A 19,860-nucleotide genomic window follows, 5' to 3' on the forward strand; every position below is an offset into this window, starting at 1 on the left:
AACTTTGTTGAAATGGGCATGAAAGCGCGTAACCGTCACTTTTTTGAAGTTCTACTTAGAAGTGAAGTGTTTACAGTAAAAAGTCGTTAATTATTTATTTTTTTTCCGTTCCACTACAAAGCTCGATTCACTTAAATTTTTGTTTTTATATCGTCTCTACAGCGCTTTTACTTCGGTACTTTCGTGTTAGAGGACATCACATAATGTGCGAAAAAAAACAACAAGAAAACAACCATTCTGATGTTAGCCTGAGACTGAGGCAGGAAAAGACGAAGTTTCAAAGTAGAAGAAAAAGGAACAAAAAAACGGTAGGATCGATGCTGCATAGCCTTTTTTTTGTGGACATCAAGAAAAAAAAAAAGATAGTAGTTGTCTTCACTTCGCACTGCATGTTTTAGCACGGAAGTTCCTATTTGGTTATGATGTCTTTACTTTCTTAAAAATTGTATACAGTAATTTAAATTACCGAATTACAAAAACGTTGAAATTGTATAATTGCTTTTCATTGGGACGCCATGACGACAGCGACACTCGTGTTCCCTCGTGGTTTTCGCCAGCATTTCTACGATGAAGTGCCAGGATCGCGAGATGCAACAGCGTGACACTCCGTCTTCTGTACCGTCATTTGTTGCACTTCGGGACCACTTTTGATGTATGGCCAGCATACGACGCTAAACACACCAGTCGGAGACGCGGTGCAGGCGCCATAGTACTGCTCCTAAAAGCAGCTGTCACGTGCTTTGCTCCGCGACTGTGATTCCCTCACAGCAGCTCTGACTGAGGGTTGCCAAATTACGGTGAAACGGAGTATAGACAAAACAGACCGGAGACGAGCTGCCAGCATACGATAATCAAACTCCAACAAAAAGGATTAGTTTCTTCTCAAGCTGGACGACATTTACCGGGCATCTTTAGATGCTGCGAAGCTCAAAATCACGCGTACTCATAAGATTTTTTTTTTCTCGCGTATTTGTGATTTTTATGATGTCCTGCAAGCAAGAAAAAAATATATATGGTGAAGTCACTCCGAGGGGGTACCGATAACTGCGAGCCACGAACATGAAGGATTCGCTAACATCCGTCAGGAGTGTGAACGGTAAATCGTCACGCAAACATATTCTCACAAGCTGCAAATATTTATTTGGCTTAGCAAGTAGAATACTAGTATACTAACGACATGTGATTATTGTACACAAAATACCATTTCTCGGTTCTTCAAAACCATTTCCCTAGTCTGAACGGTCGCGCTACGGGCCGCGGCTAGCCGTGCCCTCGATAGACTACGGAGCTGCGTTGTGTCGTCTGCTACTGTACCGCCAACAGGAGAGCGATAGCTTCGTGTGCTCCACAGATGCGTGTTGCGGTATAACTCTGTACGTCTGTCCTAGAGGAAGACAAAAAGATAGGCTCTGTGACCCCCTCCTAAGCTAACAAAAACAAACAGAAGTATACTCGTTTGGACTGAAAGGTTTACAAAATAGTGACCAGACATTGGAAAAGCATATGTCACAGAACTTGGTTTATGAAATGGCATCATTGTTTCGAGCAAGAAATCACCTGCTCACCACTGGGACGATGAAATCGTCACTATTTATTGCGTCAGGTATATTTGCGCTCATGAAGAAAAATCTGAACACATCCTTCTCCCAAAGTCCTATGTCGAATAATAAACACTTCTTTACACATCTATGCACAAATAACTCATTTTTTTCTACACTTGTATATACACGTTAATTAAACGACGTCAAACCGCATTTTTGATTAGATCTTGATGTCTACACCAACTACATTCATATTTTATAGGGCTTTATTGAACGATAACTTCAACTATAGTTAATGGAACACGATGGCTCGATCTCAACAAAAACCTCAACGTGCGAAGCTTCCAGAGACGGTCGCTTGCGAGTATTCTCAATGTGAGACTTCAGAAGCTTTCGCTTGCCATAGGGAGCTTGCTTTCGACTGCAGCACTGCACGGGCCCGGAAAGCGCGGAGCGCGCTGCTATGGGGAGAGGTTGACTTACAAGATGACTTGTTACGTGGTCACGTAAGATGGCGTCATTTCGTGCAGCGTGATTACGTAAGATGACGTCATTTCGTGTAACGAGATCATGTAAGATGACGTGTTTGTGTCACGTGATCACGTAAGATGACGTCAGTTCGTATGAACTGACGTCATCTTACGACAACGCCAACAACATTAGTGCCGTCCGGAACCATTGACCTCAGAAACGCGCCTCTTCGCTTGAAGAGCTGATATGCGTTGATTGTTATTTGTTTCTTTTGCCTACTACAGACCATTCAAAAACTCGCCTTCTGGGTGCCACCAACTTCGTCTACTGGGCTGTGAAGCGCGTTCGAGCGTGCGCAATACCTCTCTAGGCCGAAAGATTGTACACTGAGTATGCGTTCACAGCTCAATGACTTAGGCATTTTTCGTCAGGATAGATGCTCCCACGAGAAGAGCGTAATGGATATGTGAATAGAATTGGAAATTTGAAATGTTCTTGTCCAATCGCATTTTTCTTTGGTTATCAATGCTTTTTAGCGTCATCACAAGACGTTCAACCCATAATACACTGGTGATTAAAAAATAAGCACCGAAAAACATGCACCGATTTTCGCTCAAAAATAAACACCGGAAAAAATATACCGTAATCATTACCCATGTCACCTTTTTGGGTGATATGTGAATTTCCAGAAGAACAGCGAGTTATCACCCTCCCCTAGGAATACCCTGACTACAGAGCAGGCGACCCGTTTTTCCCCGCGTTAGATTGCGGTGACCACGAACCGTACGGAGGTTACAGGACGTCCGTGAAAAATAAAAAGGAGGCAAACAACTATCTACTCTGTGCACGCTTCATCCCCGATTTCCACGACCCCAAGGCCGAAGGACGTTTGTGTGAAGGATAACGATAAAATAAAACTTTGCGTCAAAAAAAAAAAAAAAGCCCGTTTTTAAAAGAAAAAAAAAGTAGAAACAAGCACAACGCGTTGACGGACCGCGAGGTTGTGGAACACCTCGCGGTCCGCTTGCCACAGGACGGTTGTCTTCGACCCATAGCTCCAAGGTGAATTTGCCACTTGCGAAAACAGGGAGACCTACCCAGCGAGAACCAGGAAAGCAAGACACGCACACTGACGCCTCGGCGTGCAGAATGAAACAGGATACGGGCGCGGAATACGGCCGCGGAAGAACACCTCGCACAGTGCCGATCCGGCCGATCTCCGAACGGACGATTTCGCATTTCGTGGACAGCGAGCGCCACCGCACGGGAGAGAGAGGTACCTTAAAAACGACGAAAACAAGCACCGACACCTTGGTTCTTTATATTTGCTGTAGTTACGGAACAAAACGACTTACATGAATAATTTGAATAATATTCGATTCCGTAATAAATTTAGAAGACAGTAAGCGCAATAGTTCTTATGTTTGAATTTAGATAAGTTTGTAAATTCGCTCCGAACGCAAGAGTGCCGAATTAGCCGATTTTGACCATTTTCATGATTTTTTAAAGAATATAATTAAATTTATGATGAAACATTTGTTGCGATTAGTGTCTCGATAATGACTCAATGTCTTTAAAGCCGAAATTTTCAAGAAGATCCGCGCAGCCGTTATTATGTGAGAATTTTTTTAATTCGGTGAAAAACCTCATGTATTCTCTATGGGGCTCTGAGGTGCGCCCCCTCTTAAACTTTGCATGCATTGGCTCAACGTTTATAGACGAGAGGGCGCTGCGGTCAAATGCTCAGATCCGTATATAACCGTATAAAACGAACGAAAAGCTCGGCATGCTGCGGCTCAGCGTCTACGCAGACAAGCACCACCAGAGGTTCGCCCCAATCAACATCATTCACCACTTGGAAATGCAGTCAGTTCTTTCCTCCTAGGCAATAGCAGTCAGCAAATAAATTCGAAAAATATTAGCGTCGTTCTTCCCCTTTAACTCGGAGCCAGAACAAGCGGCCACGTGGCCTGGTGCCTATCCTATGCCACCAATGTTAATCATAGCCACGTGCAGGGGTCAACAAAATAGAAAACATGTGCTGAGCTCCAGGCATTGTTAGAGTTTGGCTATTCTCATCACTGCAGTGGTTGGACACGAATCACAACCCGAGTGTCCGCCGAGGCAGTGGTTGTTACGAGCCGAAGTTGAGTGTTCACACAGTTCCTGTGTTCCATTCATGAAAGGCCCCGACTGTTGTCAGGCGGGTGGTTTCGACCCCACAATTATGACATCAAGCTTTGCGAAGGCAAGACTCAAAGAAACAGTCCCCTATTTTCCTCGCAATTTCACCGCAATCTAGAAGCTTCTGAATCAGTGGTGGTCTGTGAGAGTATACTTGAGCCAGACTAGGACTAGTATGCCTCCGCATAGTCATGAACATTCCAACCCGGTATTGTTTCATGACCCCTTTAACGTCCCACTCTGGGAATTTCCCTTTGGCACTCTTATGAACTGCGGCGAAACAAGATAAACAACATTGCGAATGCTTACTTTGCGGTTGCAGCTTAGCTGCAGTACACAAGAGAGCGGTGAGAAGCACGCTCAACAAAGCTGACTTGCATGACAGAGCAGACTAGGAACATGGGAGATATTGCGAAAATTCCGTGTACTGCCCGTTTTTGACACTGAGGAGAGTGTGTTATTTGTGGCTAAAATAAAAAGTTTTAAAAATTTGCGCAAGCCTACAATCCGGACGTGTAGTGGGGCCAGATTCATCATATTTTTAGTATTATTAAGGTGAAATCTAAGTTTTGGTGCAATGTCGATGCAAGTTCCTCACACTTGGGCTAAATATAGCAGGATTTATCCTCTAATAAGCTGCTGCCCCCCCCCCCCCCCCCCCAAAAAAAAACACACTCGAGGCGCTTAGATTTCTGGTAAAAAAAAGGAACACGTTCCTGTTTGTGTAGAGTGTTCCTACTCTTTTTTCCTAATTGTTGTGCAAACTTCTTCGTTGGCCCTTTATAGGTGTTGTGGACTGTTGCTCACGTGGGTCGTGCATGAGGATCCCGTGGGAGGTGCGCTTGTGCATGGCCAGGGTGGAGGTCTGCCGGTAGTTCTTGCCGCACAGGCTGCACAGGTAGGGCTTGCTGTGTGTGTGCACCACGTGGTGCTTGTACAGCGACGAGTACTCCGTGAACCGCTTGCCGCACGACGACACCAGGCACACGTACGGCTTTTCACCTGAAAGAGGCCAGAACGTCCAAAGGGTCACTCTCGGTGTTCTCAAAATGGCTCACCTTCTTCAATAGCTGTCGCAGCGTTTCACAATACAGTCGAACCCAGATATATTGAATTCAAAGGGGTTCGTAAACAAGGTGTCTAGCAAATTATTATTTTGAAATTCCCCGACTTGTCCAGGTTTTTACCCGGCAATTTTAGGTAAAATTCCCTGACCACTATAGAGGTAGTTAAATATATCGGAGCATTACAACATAAGCCATTGAGCCCAATCCCACTTGCATATTCTGAATTATTCGGGTTCGTCCAGTCCGGATTAAACGAGCACTTCCTTGCCACCGACATCGTCAGTGAAGAGGCCACTTCCGGGAACACAATGAAAACCCGACGCTCAACCACACACGTCAATAACCAAATGGCAGCATGGCCACCAGATGCACACTTTCAAATACTTTCGGCTTAATGCTTGGACTGGGGTCTGCGGCCTTTCTCATTTGTTACTGAATCTAGTAGATCTAACTGGATCTTGCCCAAAGTCGTGCCCTCAATCCAATCCAGTCCAAGGCTTGGATTGAATGTGTCGGCTGTTCCCTTTGCATCGGGTAGCCCACTCTACATCAGGTGAGGAGAGCTCGCGTTCCGCTATAAGCAGAATTTATTGTCTAATTTTCTGCCCCCAAATCCCCAAGTCTTTGCTCAGGGCACTCGATGGCGTTTCCGGCTCGTTTTCCCTGACTGGGCTCGCCTTTTTACAATATTTCTGAGAATTCCCTGATTTTTCCTGGTAATTGAAATTTCCCTGACAATTGCCGGTTTTCCTGGTCGCTAGACACCCTGGTAAAGTGGTTCGATATATATCAATGATTTGATATACAAAAATATGTTAAATTAAGCTCGAGTTGATATTTCCTGGCGTCTCTGCTAATACCGAAGGTTGCGACAAACGGGAGCTTACCAAATAGAACATCCAAGAGCCGCCAAATAAAGTAGAGTGTAGTTGGCAGAGACCGCAAACATTGCTGCACTTACAAGCGCGCCTGGCCAGGACTTCCACCAGCATAAGCAACAAGACACGAAAATAATAATAAAAAATATGAACGACAAACGGAAAAGCAAGACTCATAAAAAAATATCTTTATTCAAAAAAGAAAGCTCGCTAAATTCAAGCAGCAAAAAAAGAAAGGCAAAAAAAAAAAAACGGGCAATGCAATAACGGCAAAAGAAAAAGGTTAAACAAAGATAAGGAGTTCAAAGTGGATGGCACAGCCGTTGTTGTCCACACGCTCGACTTGCCAAAAACTTTTGTTGTTTTTTCTTTTTTGCTTATTTTATATTGGGGTTAGAGAGTCACGCAGCATCAGCAGTGTACGGGGAAAGGGCGCAGACTATTGTTCCTGTTCCGACGGGGGGTACTCCCTACCCTCTCTACAAGCACGCATGCCCTTTCCCTTGCTTTTGCCATGCTCCAGTTTTTTTTGTTTTTTTTTTAAGGTTCATTGTCTTTCTTCTTGTCCGACTGCTCTTTCACTGCCCGGCGTGTATGCTGGCTTGGCAGTATGCCAGCCAAGCAACGCAAGCGAAGTGCTCACCACCGGCGCAATCGGATAACGGGAAAAGCAACGGGTGGCCGGGCTTCGTTCGCTGTTTGCTATATCGAGTGCCCTCGCCATCGGAGTTGGATACAAAAAGACAACGCTCCTATACTATTACATGTGATTTTCAAGGGGATGTTTGGACTGTTCGATATAAACAATAATCCGAAATACATCAGTGTTATATAACCGGGCTCGACAGTAGACCTTTTGGTCTACTGTCGAGCGCCATCTGGCAGATTCTCAGCGAACTACAAACAAAGGGCACGTCATTGTGCCTCAGCCTGTGAGAACACAATGGCATTGTGCTGTTGTACTAATTTTCACAACACACCCCACACACAAAAAAAAAAAAAAAAAAAAATGTTTGAAAAGATTTAATATGAGCGACGATAGGTGCTGACAACCTTGGTCGTGCACGGCAGCGTGCTTCAAAAATGGTGACAGCGGGAAGAAACGGTCGGGGAAGAGGGCGTACGCACGCACCAAAGGCTTACTACGAAAACTTTCAGCCTTTCCACACTGATGAAGAAGAAAGACCAGCAAAGCTGTACTATGGTGGGACGACCTCAAGGATGACTTCTTGGACGACCTCGAGGACGACGCCTAGGACGTCTAGGACGACCTCTCAGACGACCTCGAGGACGACACCTAGGCGACGTCTAGGACAACCTCAAGGACGATGCCCAAGACGACCTCAGGGAAGGCGTTTAGGACGACCTCAAGGAAGACTTCTAGGAAGACTTCTAGGACGACCTCGAAGACAACACCTAGGACGACCTCAAGGACGACTTCTATGACGACCTCAAGGACGACCTTGAGGACGACGTCTAGGACGAACTCAAGGATGACTTCTAGGACGACCTCGAGGACAACCTCGAGGACGACCTCAAAGATGACCTCAAGGAAGACGTCTAGGACGACCTCAAGGACGACTTCTAGGATGACGTCTAGAGAAATTCAGCCTTTCCTCTCTGGTGAAAACCAGAGTGGAAAGGCTGGAAAGGCGGCCGCCATCTATGAGTGACGGCGGCAACCAGACAACGGTTGCCGCCGGCGCTCATAGATGGTGGCAGGTGTCAAGTTTTGTGTCGACATTTCTTTACGGGGGACAGAATCCTGGGGAAACTAGACCTTAACAGCTCCGCTGTAAAAAGGTTCATTACCCAAGGACCAAGAAGCATACCGCGAGTTACACGCTGTGACTATCTGGGTCTTTATCGGGGTACTGAACCGGGTTGGTTCAGGTTCGGGTTAGGTAGCTCTACATTTTGTCCGGTTCGGTTGTGGCTCGGTGATATGTGTGAAATATTCGTTTGGTTTCCAGTTTCACCGAGAGCAAAATGGTCCACAAACCGGTTCTTAAACCTACGTTAAACCGCAGCCGCCCACGCATTTCCTGCGCTAAACAAAAAGCTCACAGCTCTGTCGTTAAGGGATTTTGTGTAATTTTTTGACTTACCCAAACTTGACACATGTTTAAAATACCCTCTTTCCAGCATGCTATTTATTACTTCTACATTCAAAATACCTATTAAGAAAATGTCGACTAAAGTTGATGCCAAAACCTAAACTCAAAATTTTCGGCAACTCTAGTCGGGTTATGTCACCCATCGTATAACTTGCAAGTTGAGCAGGCTGTCTATATAACGGTATTTTGCGTGCCTCTTGTCGTTTCGCTGGTGTGAGCTTCCCCAGCATTAATTTAACACTGTAAAACTTGTAAACCGTCGGGAACAACCTATCCTGTCCCCATAATACATCATCTGACATCACATTTTCAGTGTTGCCAGTGGAGTCTATCAGCACCTCTCAGGTCAAATGTTAACCTTCAAAAACATTGTAAAGAAAAAGTGGTTCTTTTTTTGTTTGTTTGACTATGTTCATAAATACCAGGGAGCACGGAATGTGTGCCACACACACGCGTGGGGCACTGTCACAAACCACACACACTATCTGATTTGTGCTAGTTTTTTCAATGGTGCATTGTAGAAATTAGGGTACGACCAAGTGAACGAGTGCGCCGCACATGCACTATGCGTGCGATGCGATACAGAGCGTGCGATGCATGATGCAATGTGACGCGCAACGTCACCGAGGCGAGCGGTCAGACGATACGACGTAGCACCGCTCTCGCCGGCACGTTTTGTCAGGAGCCCCGTCCTTCCAGACCACCCCTGCTACGCAGCTTAGTGGCTACGGTTTCAAACTGCCACTGCGCGGATGCAGGCTCGAGCCCCACCGGGGCTGGAACTTTATACATAAACTTTACGTATCACCTTAACATCGTGTAATGTTCCTCGCACAAGGTTTGTACAGAAATGCTTGATGCAAAATTTAAGAGCTTTTGGAGGATTTCAAGGGCATCAGAAGACATAATTCGTGACAAAACAAAGCAAACATAACGATGACATGCGACGCCTTTGATTCAATAGCACTTTTTAAAACGGGTGCGTGGTCAGTGATGTGATTGGCCAAAGCCATTTTGGAGCACCTTATGGAGCAGCCAAAACAGTATTTTGGAGCAGCAAATCTGGCCTTTGGAGCAACCAAAACAGTGTTTTGGAGCAGCAAAAGTGGCTTTTGGAGCAGCCAAGACAGTGCTTCGGAGCAGCAACAGTGGCTTTTGGAGCAGATATTTTTAGAAAAATAAAAATACTCGTTTTAATTGCTGTATAAACGAAGAACACTTCATGTTGTGTTGTGTACAGATGCGACGTGTTGTGACGGAACTCGCTGCTTGTGTTTTTACTGCTGAGACATCTCACAGGTGTACAGTGCTGTAGGCATTGCCGAGCAATTCCGAAAAACCGCTTGCCACCGTTTTACTGGTTCCCAACGTGCAAGATTTTCGTCAAAGTAAGCAAACATAAAACAATGGACTGCAAGCGTCCCGGCTGGTGTTTCTTTCGTGAAACCATGTTTGCATGCACGTAAGGGCAACTTCGGCAGGCTTGCAGTTGCGCGTGCTTCGACGCGCAAGCTGAGACAACGGCTGTTCGATCGAAACCTGAACCATGCCATTCCGCTTCGTCGCCAACTGATTGCCAAAATTGTACGGAAAATGTAATTGTCGAGCATACGACAAAAACAGTCCGGCGGCGCGTGCATGCCAGGCTGGCAAACAAGGTACAAGCTAAACACACACAAAAAAGAACCTGAGCGCATCTATGCAAGACATCGCGAGCCAAGGACAAAAAGTTGTTGGAACGCTTTGTGCAACGGCTGAAGCCGGGAGCAACAAGCGCGCTGTGCGGGTTCAACGTCCAGACACTGCCCTCTTTGCTTTAGCTTACTTCTCTTCACCAACTTTCTTCTCCGGCAGATTTTTCACGTAACGGGGTCCCTCGAGATAAAGCCCACTGAGAGAAATTTAGGTAATCAATACTTCGACACAGCAGTCTTTAAGTCAAAGAGGGATTTCTGTAGTAACGTATGATTTAAACAAGAACAGGAATGTTGATGAACATGCGGCGATACATGGTTTAATTTTAGAAAGCGCCATATCTGTAGCTACGTGGGGATGACAACACCCGACGTCGCGCGACCACGGTGACTGGAAGGCAGCGACCAAATATAGTTTTCCCACGGCCGTTGCTTTTAGGAGCGAGTGCTTCAGCTCACAAAGTAACTCCCGCGTCGCAAAAATTTTGTTTCGTTTCACAGCATGACGACGTGGCTGGTACCCGGCACGCTGGCGTCGGAGCGTCCGCAGACATTGCGGACGGTCCGAAGTTGAAAATATTTAAAAAAAAAGAAATATGCGAAACGAAAGCCACGAGACGACGAGAGCGCGAAACGCGAGACTGCAAGAAAACCATGCAAGAAGGGATGCACAATTGATGTAGGGTACTTTGTGTCGGGCGGTCGTTTACGCCACATAACACACGCATTCTCAATTTCGGTACTCAGTTTAGTTTCGGTTTTGAAAGGCGACCGAAATTGACTTTTTGGCGCAGGTTTGGCGCAGATTACCTATATTTTGGTGAAATGTAGCTGGATGTAGCAGGGTTAGTCCCTTGGCGCAGTTTGGCGCAATTGGCGCAGCAATCACATTACTGTGTGGTGCATGACGCAATCACGACGACGACGATTTATGCGAGCTTTGACGGCTTCACAACGAAAACTCTGTTCAGAGCTTGAGTGCTCTGGGCGCGACGCGGCAGCCAGGAAGACGAAGCAGACGAAGGTGCCATGACAAACCCACAACCTTCATAACCCGAGCGTGAAGTTGCAAAAAAATCCCTGCGTGTCTCACGGCATGCGCTTATCTACATCTTCTCGATGCGCACCTGGCACCATCTCTTGGTCACCTCAAAAACAACATCAGGGTGGCGACCCCTACAACAATCCTAGCCTGACTAAAATTATTAGAAAGGTTTTTCGTGCATGGAGCAGGCACGTTTAAAGGGACCATGAAATGATTTTAAAATCGAATTTCATCCACCGCACGTCGTAAAAGGTGTGAAAAGAAACACAAAAACACAAAAATAGGGAGCCAAAAAAAATTATTTGCTATAGAACTTTTAAAAGAAAACTGGACTCTTTTGAGCCTTCTTCCCTTCGCCTCTTCACTACGATGCATCCGCGGAAACGGGGCACGTCAGCCGAATCCACGTCGCCTATTGGGTTAGAGCCTACCTCACCAGCACCGCGATCATAAACAATAAATAGCCGGCAAATGTTTCCTAAAAGTTTTGTTAAATAATATTCAGATCCACATTTTGTAGTATAATTAGAGATGTGTGGCGAAAATTGCCAAATTTGATAATGCTGAGAGCCAAGCGCCATCTACCGTGTGGTAAACGAAGCAACTACTGCGCGTGCGCAGTAGGGCAGGTCCGCGTTCAGTTACTTGGGTCACAACGGCCGTCGAACGTTTTTTTCCTTTGATTTCCTTCCTCTCAAAACTCTGACTAACTGAACGTTTATTTTTCTATGTGTTCTTCTCGCGCGTGCCGACTTCAAGCAGCAAGAAAAAAGTAATTAAAACAGATCACGACGAACAATAACGCTGGCCACGAATCTACCGACTCCAACGAAGCGAGCTGCTCAGAATATAGGCCTAGCAGGCACTCCGACTCGGCGCAGCGTTGCTTCGTCACAAGACCGTCTGCCTACGACCGGCTGGCATGCTGAATGGAATATGCCCGCACTACCCTTGTGGACCCTTCCCGTATTATAGTTTGATCGTTGACCTCAATTTTAGATTAAGAGGTGAGGTCAATCTCTTCCCCTTGTTTTCCGAGGCAGTGTTGACGAACACTCGTCGAAAAGGGACTCTCGTCGATTCTATCTTCTTGTTTTCTGTGATATAGAGCTGAAATAAACGCTGTATGGATTACCTTCGTAACACGGTATTGTACACTTTGTTATTGGTATGCCATTTTTATTCTGACAGACTGCACGTCACTGTCGAGCTATAACAGTTCGTGGGAGGTGTGAGAATCGGCCCGCCATCACCGTGAAAGGACGCGGGAACAGGCTCTTTTCTTGGCGTGTTTGCGTTTGCACGTGTGCCCCGGTGTGTGGGTGAACTGGCGACGCTCGCGCGAGCTGGGGCAGAGAACATTTTTTGAGAAGAGAGGACGACGAGGACAGCACGTTGTGGGACCTTTTTGTGACATTCGGAAACCAGTTTGGCTTGTAAATAGACGTGTTTTTTTTATTCCTCCTATCCGCGGAGTCCTGTCTGGTTTATTGTTCCGTCAGCGACCATCAGCTGCCTCCGTTGTCGGGTCCCGGCGCAATCTCCAAGAAAGAACATCTTTACTGGAGGTATACGTGCAATGCCGGTCCAACCTTTCTTTGCCGAGTGTCGCGTCAGTATCGAGTTGAATCGTAAAAGATCGGTTCCGAAGCGCTTACCAACAGCGCGAATACAGCACTTCCATCAAACGCGCGCGTCCGCTCCGAGTGTGAACAGGTATTTACGTGGCTCTTGCTGACACTCGTAGTTCAAACGTATCTTTTTTAATGTCGGCTCGCTCCTGCATCTCCGAGGCCGCGAAAAACGTCGCGGCAATTTGTTTCCATCTACGTCGCTTTGCAAACGACTGACACGGGCCGGCCCTTTTGCCAACAATGACAGTTGGGTTGACTTCTGGAGTCTTCACCGGAAGACTCGCTGCACTTCCCAACAGGCATACCGGCGTATGGGACTAGTCCCATGCTGTCGCTGTAGCGCAACATATCTCGTTAAATTTCGCTCAGCTGCGATGCAGCGATGAGAGGCGCCGATTCAGAAAATACGTCGGTGACATCAGCGCAGTAAAACCTACCGGCGCACCCCAACTCGTCGCCGCTAACGCTCCCATTCTCCTACTGCCGAGAGAACTTCTGGTTCCGGAAACAGCGTACGTCACGGCTTGTTTTGCGGTCAGTTGGAGAGAAAGAAAAAGTCAATATTTCATTAATTTTTTGTGCAGAAGTTAATAAACCGAGACAAAAACGGATGCCTGTTCGGCATTCAGTGAACATTGACGGTTTAACGTAAAAGTTATCTGGAAAAAGTAAAAAGGTCCTTTCATGGTCCCTTTAAAGGGCAACTCCAGTCCATACTTTTGATTTTGGGATTATGACTTTTTTTAGTGCAGTTAGCGTCCCTGAATTGCAAGGTGTAATGTTTTTCTCATTATTGTGTGCAGTTTTAAAGATATCGACACCTCAAAGTTTTGTTCGGGGAGCGGCCAACAAAACCGAAACTAGCCGCTATGTGAACGTGACGTCAAGATCGTTCTCGTTCAACGAGTACGCAGGCCAAGCGGCACCTACCTCTGTTGTGCTAGCCGTCTAAAGATAGGAGGTAAGCTGATTTTGTTTTAATTCTGTATGCGTGGTAGTTATCCAGCACATGTAGCGAGAGTTGGTGCGTATACCCAAAAGCTAGCGACTGAAAAACCCGTGAAATTGTACGGTGCCGTACTCAGCGGCCGCCACTGTGCTTGCGCTATGCCGTACTCGTCACTTGCATACCCAAAAGCTAGCGACTGGAAAACGAGTGAACTTGTAAGGTGCCGCACTCGGTGGCTGTCGCCATCTGTGCGGTCTTCCGTACTCGTCGCTAGGCCGAAATAGTCATCGGGGCTCCATGGATGGAGCGGTGTTGCTCTACGTGGCGCTGCCAGTGACGGACAGTACTGGGGGCCCTCTCGGATTCGTGCTGCGGGTCAGTCCCAGACACAAAGCTTTGAGGCTCTCCGGTGTGGGCTGCGGCGCCCGAACACACGTGTGCTGGGCTGTACAAGCCTATTTTTTCGGGTTTTTTTTTTTCTCTCGGGTGCGTAAAAGCCAAAGTCCAAAGTCCACTCAACAAACAGCGTTCACCCACACCTTCTCCAATTTGCGGTACCTTGGAAACTTGTGAAAAAGCACCTCCGGATTGCGCAACGGGTTGTTTGAGCAGCCCACAGCACTCCAAGTTGCACTCGGCATCTTTCGAGGAAAAGCTGGGCAGTCTTGGGCACACCGAGTTGCTTGCTAAAACGAGTCTTGAAGTCCTCACAAGCCAATAAACAAAAGGCTATACCGAAGCTACATGGGCTACAGATAAAAGCAACGGCTAAACACGCCAATCACAAGCCAAAGTAGCGGTGGTAACGGCTCAAAGAAGCGCACTCCGCGCAATGCCCGGACCGGAGGAAAAATTGAGAACGATACTGACGTCAGGGCCCAATGTCGCTTTAGCGATCGGCAACCCGCTGGCCGCCCGCTAAGGAGCAGCGGCTCGCGGCGGGTCGCATTTTTATTATCGGCATTAGTTGAGAATGCGGCGTCCCCCAGACGTAATATTTTGGCTGGGGTCGTATTTTGTGTCACTACAGCGATACCAGTAATTTATTTCATCTTGAGTTTTGGCAAGAGTTGCCCTTTAAGTGAAAAGATCAATGCAATTTCTGGTGCTCGGAGCGTAACAGCAATGCTTCTATAGCAGCAAACAAAGTATGCCGCCATGTGCGCTTTTCTTCCACGATATTGTTGCACACCACTCATCGCCGCCACTTGGATGAGTCAAGAGAGGAGAAGTATATCTTCTCTCATGCAAATCAAAGTTTACAAAAAAAAGCGCCCTGTTCTCTCTTTTTTTTTAGTAATGTTATCAGTCTACTGCACTTTGCAGTCTGTGCTCCCATGTACGCCTCCCGTGAGCAAACTTCTCACACTGCCGTGATTCGCGAAAACGGTCGTTTCCAGATTTCCAAGGAATACAAGGAGCATTGCAACTTTCAGGGACATTTAAGCGCGCTTGAAAGGCTTTTATCGAAACCCCAGGTATTCAAGGATTTGAAGAAGCTGCACAAACCTTGCAGGACTCGTTTATGACGTTCGCTCGTGTTGATCGCTCGTCACAATCCTTTGTGACGATCAATTATGAGGCTAAGTGCTAATGCTTGTTTATGACGATTTTCTCATAGAAAACAACTTAAAAGCACATTCTGCGTTAAAAAAAATTATTGTGACTCGTAATTTGTGTTACTACTTTAGATGTATCTATTAATATGTTTAGCCTATTCTGAGGGAAATTAGTGACTATATTAATATGCTGAGCTTATTCTGAGGGAAATCAGTGACAATCGAAATTTCACAGGAGCAGCTCCTTGACACCACCATAGCAGGCGGAAATCATCATCCGCAGCTTTATTTTGTGTCACCCGTAGCACAGCCAGCAACAAACTGTCTGCAAGGCTGCTTCTTTCTTTGGGAACCAAGCCCCTCGTCTCGGTTTCGTCCCTTAATGGTACCAGGATGATTACCAACTATCCCAAGTTACGTGCATGTTTTCTGTTTTCCTGTTTGCTTCCCATTTTCCTGTGTCGCGTTTTCTTTATTGGAAGCCCCATTAAATGCCAACGTTTTGCCCAACATCAAAAACAAAACCCAAATCCGAGAGAAAACCAAAAAAATTACGGAGATGCTTTCAAAATTTAAGAAAATAGACCATAAAAACTTTCAGCCTTTCCACTCTGGTAGAGAAGGCAGACCAGCAAAGCTGTACTATCGTGGGACGACCTCAAAGACAACTTCTTTTACGACCTGAAGGACGACGCTTAGAGGAGGACGTCTAGGACATCTAGAACAACCTCAATGATGACCTCAGGGACGACGTTTAGGACGACCTCAAGGACGACGTCTAGGACGACCTCAGGGACGACGTCTAGAACGACCTCAAAACAATGTTTAGGACGACCTCAAGGAGGACTTCTAGAATGACCTCTAGGACGACCTCTCGGACAACTTCTCGGGCAACATCAAGGACGACTTCTAGGACGACATCTAGGACGACGCCTAGAGAAATTCAGCTTTTCCACTCTCGTGAAAACCAGAGTGGAAAGGCTGGAACGGTTCCCGCCATCTATGACCAAGGCCGGTAAACCGGTTGTCTGGTTGCTGCCGTCACTCATAGATGGCGGTAGCTGTCCAGAATTTTGTGTCTACATTTCTTTTGTGGGGGACACGATCTCGGGCAAACTAGCCCTTAAGAGCTCCGCTGTAAAACACAGAACCCCGAGTAAAAGGTATACTCGTATTGGTCGATGCTCGGGAGTAACTACGCATGGCATCTTCAGTCGCTCACCCGTGTGAATGCGTATGTGGTTCTTGTAGTTGGTGGCGCTGGCAAAGGCACGTCCACAGCCCTCCTCCTTGCAGACGTAGGGCCGCTCGCCCGTGTGGGTGCGCATGTGCACCTTGCGGATGTTTGACGTCGTGAAGGCCCGGTCGCAGCCCTCGAAGGGACACTTGAACGGGCGCTCCCCTGCACCCAAAGACAAAGAGGGAGTGTTGGAACACTTTTTTGGCAGGGGTTTCTGCATTGAGGAAGTTGCATAACCTTCCCCCCCGCCCCTCATGACACAATGTGCAGTGGTGATAACTCAGTTAAACCAATGCTCCCCTTCACCCAAGAATGAGAGAGTGTTTGGGCACCCTTTCAGTGGGCATTCCTCCAATTAGAGATTGAACAGGACCTCCGTCATAACGCCACTCACGGTGCTAATAATTCGGAATAAAACTTTCCTCTATACTTTGCATATGCCTAACTGACGCAGAATGCGTGATGTGTTTGTGCCGGCCCGTTTCAATCTGTTTCCCCCGTTTTGAATTGTTTGGCTTTTGGAGTTGATGCCACTACAAATTGCATGGCTATATGGTTGGTGCCACAATGGGTCACATGACAACATGATCACGTGACGTGACATCAGGTCACATGACGTGATGGTATCACGATACATCCCATCCCAAGACGTCAGTGTCTTGTGACACGGGGACACAGCTTGAGTCAACATGTTCTACAAAATGTTAAACAATGCATTATGCAAAAAAATAAACAAGATAAATGGAATATTTACATGATGGGCTAGAAAAGTTTATCTCACGATTATGCTACATATAAGTGCAACAGAAAAGAGTTAATTAGCTGAGCTATAAATGTGGTCCAATCCGTTTGGGTAACAACTTTTTTTAAGCAGGTAGTTCCAGTCAACCGTTGTTAATGGCAAGGTAGAGTAAACAAATGAAAAAGGTAAGCAAAAATAGGGCAAACCTTACATACAGTAAAACCTCGTTATAACAAAGTTGAAGGAGCGGTCGTAATCATTTCGTTATAACCATTAGTTTGTTATAGCCAATGTTCATTTCTTCCCACTATTGGCAAGCAAGGGGAATTATGATTGTTTTGTTATATCCATTAGTTTGTTATATCCCATTTTGTTATAATGAGGTTTTACTGTATGCCTTAATGCAGCAAAAATGTAACGGAGTAGACATAGCGATAAAATCCTTATGTCACGAATACGATAGTAAATTTGATAAAATTCACTATCATAACCAAGCATGCGTAATAAAGTTTCCTTCTGAATGTGAGTAAATTGAGGATAGGTTTGTAGCGGTGAGACGGGCGCGTGATATTGGACAGCTGTGATGTGAGGACCTGCAAGGTGTTGGTAATTGCTATTATTTTACTGGGTCAAAATGTCAAAGTAGACAGGAAAAGATTGGACGCTGTTGCTAGAGTCCCTTGCACCGACAGTGGAACGTCCTAAGCAGTCGCAAGCAGGCAGAGTGCACTCGAGCACACTAAAAAGCTAATGCGTGGACCAGCTTAAAAAGGCGACCAAAGTGGCTTCCGAGATTGTCTATGTATGGACATAACATAACTTCCCTATTAGAAACTAGATAAAAATCGCGACATGCCCGTTTTCCAGCGATGCGGTGCAGAAACCAGAGGGAACCGCCGAACGCGCGACAGTGAATCGCGAGCGATCGTTTGCAATTCATAATGGCACGTCCGAGGGGCCAACCGATCGCGGTCTGATGTTCAAATGCGTGCAATCCGCATGCGGGAAGCGATCACTTGCGATTGGCTGTCGCACATCCGAAGGCATCCTCTGGCCCTTTTAAGGAAGAATGAGGGTTTTTAATATAACGAAAAATTTAAAAATTGCTGAATTCTCAAAAATCTATTTTTTTACATTATTATTATTATAGCCTTTCGTATTTCCTTAGAAAATATGATCACTCAATTTAACCCCTGGCTATTCTGAAAACAGCAAAATTCAGCTACCAAAAAGCCTGATCTATAAAGCATAGAAAGTTCAGAGTGAGTTTCTAAATTTTGACTTTTTTGTCGAGCACCATTGCCTTATGAAGGTTATGACAATGTCCTCGCGAATAGATTTCAGTAAACCTGATATCGTTTCTTTAGCCTATAACTGAACTACATCCTAAAGCTTTACTTTTTATTTTTATTGCTAACTCAATAAAAACAAGAGTAATTAGCCGGAATTTTAGGTAATTATCGTCCCTTCATTTTCACAATGCAACTTTATTTTTAATAAATAACGTCACTTTTTAAGTATTCTATTAGCTTTTGGGCTGTATGTGGGCCCCTGGAAAAAACCATAGGTACTTAAAAGAAAGTTGAGTAATGCGGATTCTTGGGCGAGTTGGTACTGAAACTTTGAGAACATGATAGAGCTTCCAAACAAGGATGAGAGTTGTGTTGTCTTGTTCTTAGTCTCGTCCCTGTCCTGAAGCAGTATCACATTTTCAGTTACTTGGTGAGAAATCACCTTAGTAATCCATAAAAAATGACCTAATAAAGATTATATACTTTGCCTCACCTTTCGGTGGAGAAAAGGTATTTAAGATTGGACTGCACAGATTCAAAATCAGCACAAAGAAATACACCAGTGTTTGAATTTGTGGAGAAATAAGAAAACACTCCAAAGAACTTGCAGCAATGCTCGAATTGACCGACCCGTGTGGGTGCGCACGTGCTTCTGCAGGTCCCCCGATGTCTTGAAGGTCTTGGTGCAGTGGTCGTGGGTGCAGCGGTACGGTGTCTCCCCCGTGTGCACCCGGGTGTGGCTCTTGAGGCCGTAGCCCGTCACAAAGCTCTTCTGGCAGCCCGACACCTGGCACTTGAACGGGCGGTCCCCCGTGTGCGACCGCTCATGCACCTGCACACCCACACCGCTCACTTAAAAGGCGGCTGAAACAATTTTAACCTTGAAAGAATTGGCAGCTTGCATTTTAGTGCAGAATCATTCCCGAGGAAAGTGTGACCGAACACCATGGTAAGTATAGAACAGGTCGTTAACGCTGTGGCATAGTTTTCTGGTAACGACTGCGCTAGTCGAACCTGGGACGTGGCGGACCCAGGTTCGACTTCCGTGAGCGGCAGGCAATCTTTGTCAAGGATTCGGCAACGTCGACGACGGATGCCCCACAAGGCCAACTACAGTCAAACCCAGATATACACAATTCAAAGAGGATCGTAAAATAGTTTCGATATATCAATAATTTGATATACAAAAATATGTTAACTTAAAGGGGTACTCCGGCGATTTTTGGAGCTACCTCAACTAACTATATTTTCTGACTCTCCGGCCTATGCCCTTTCCGGTATGCTATTTAGTATCGGAAAATTCATAATAGTTATTGCGAAATCGGCAAATGAAAATGATGCAAAAACCAACATTCAAATATACCTGCACTTTTCGGTGCCGTGACGTCAGTGGAAGGCAAGCTTGCCAGTCGAGCGAGCAGTCTAAAAAATAGAATATGCCAATCAT

General features: G+C 45.9%; 1 protein-coding gene across 1 annotated transcript in view; it reads right to left on the reverse strand.

The window, feature by feature from the left end:
* LOC8024564 (zinc finger protein 143) overlaps positions 1–19,860 on the reverse strand; it is a 78,231-nt gene that overhangs the window by 22,283 nt on the left and 36,088 nt on the right. The window contains exons 8-10 of the mRNA XM_040499360.2: positions 19,044–19,245; positions 16,362–16,541; positions 5,004–5,198 (exon numbers count right to left, since the gene is read on the reverse strand). Of these exons, the coding sequence (XP_040355294.1) occupies positions 5,004–5,198; positions 16,362–16,541; positions 19,044–19,245 (577 nt within the window). The remainder of the gene's footprint in view (positions 1–5,003; positions 5,199–16,361; positions 16,542–19,043; positions 19,246–19,860) is intronic.

The sequence above is a fragment of the Ixodes scapularis genome, unplaced genomic scaffold, assembly GCF_016920785.2.
Source record: "Ixodes scapularis isolate PalLabHiFi unplaced genomic scaffold, ASM1692078v2 PGA_scaffold7__128_contigs__length_106722199, whole genome shotgun sequence".
Classification (NCBI taxonomy): domain Eukaryota; kingdom Metazoa; phylum Arthropoda; class Arachnida; order Ixodida; family Ixodidae; genus Ixodes; species Ixodes scapularis.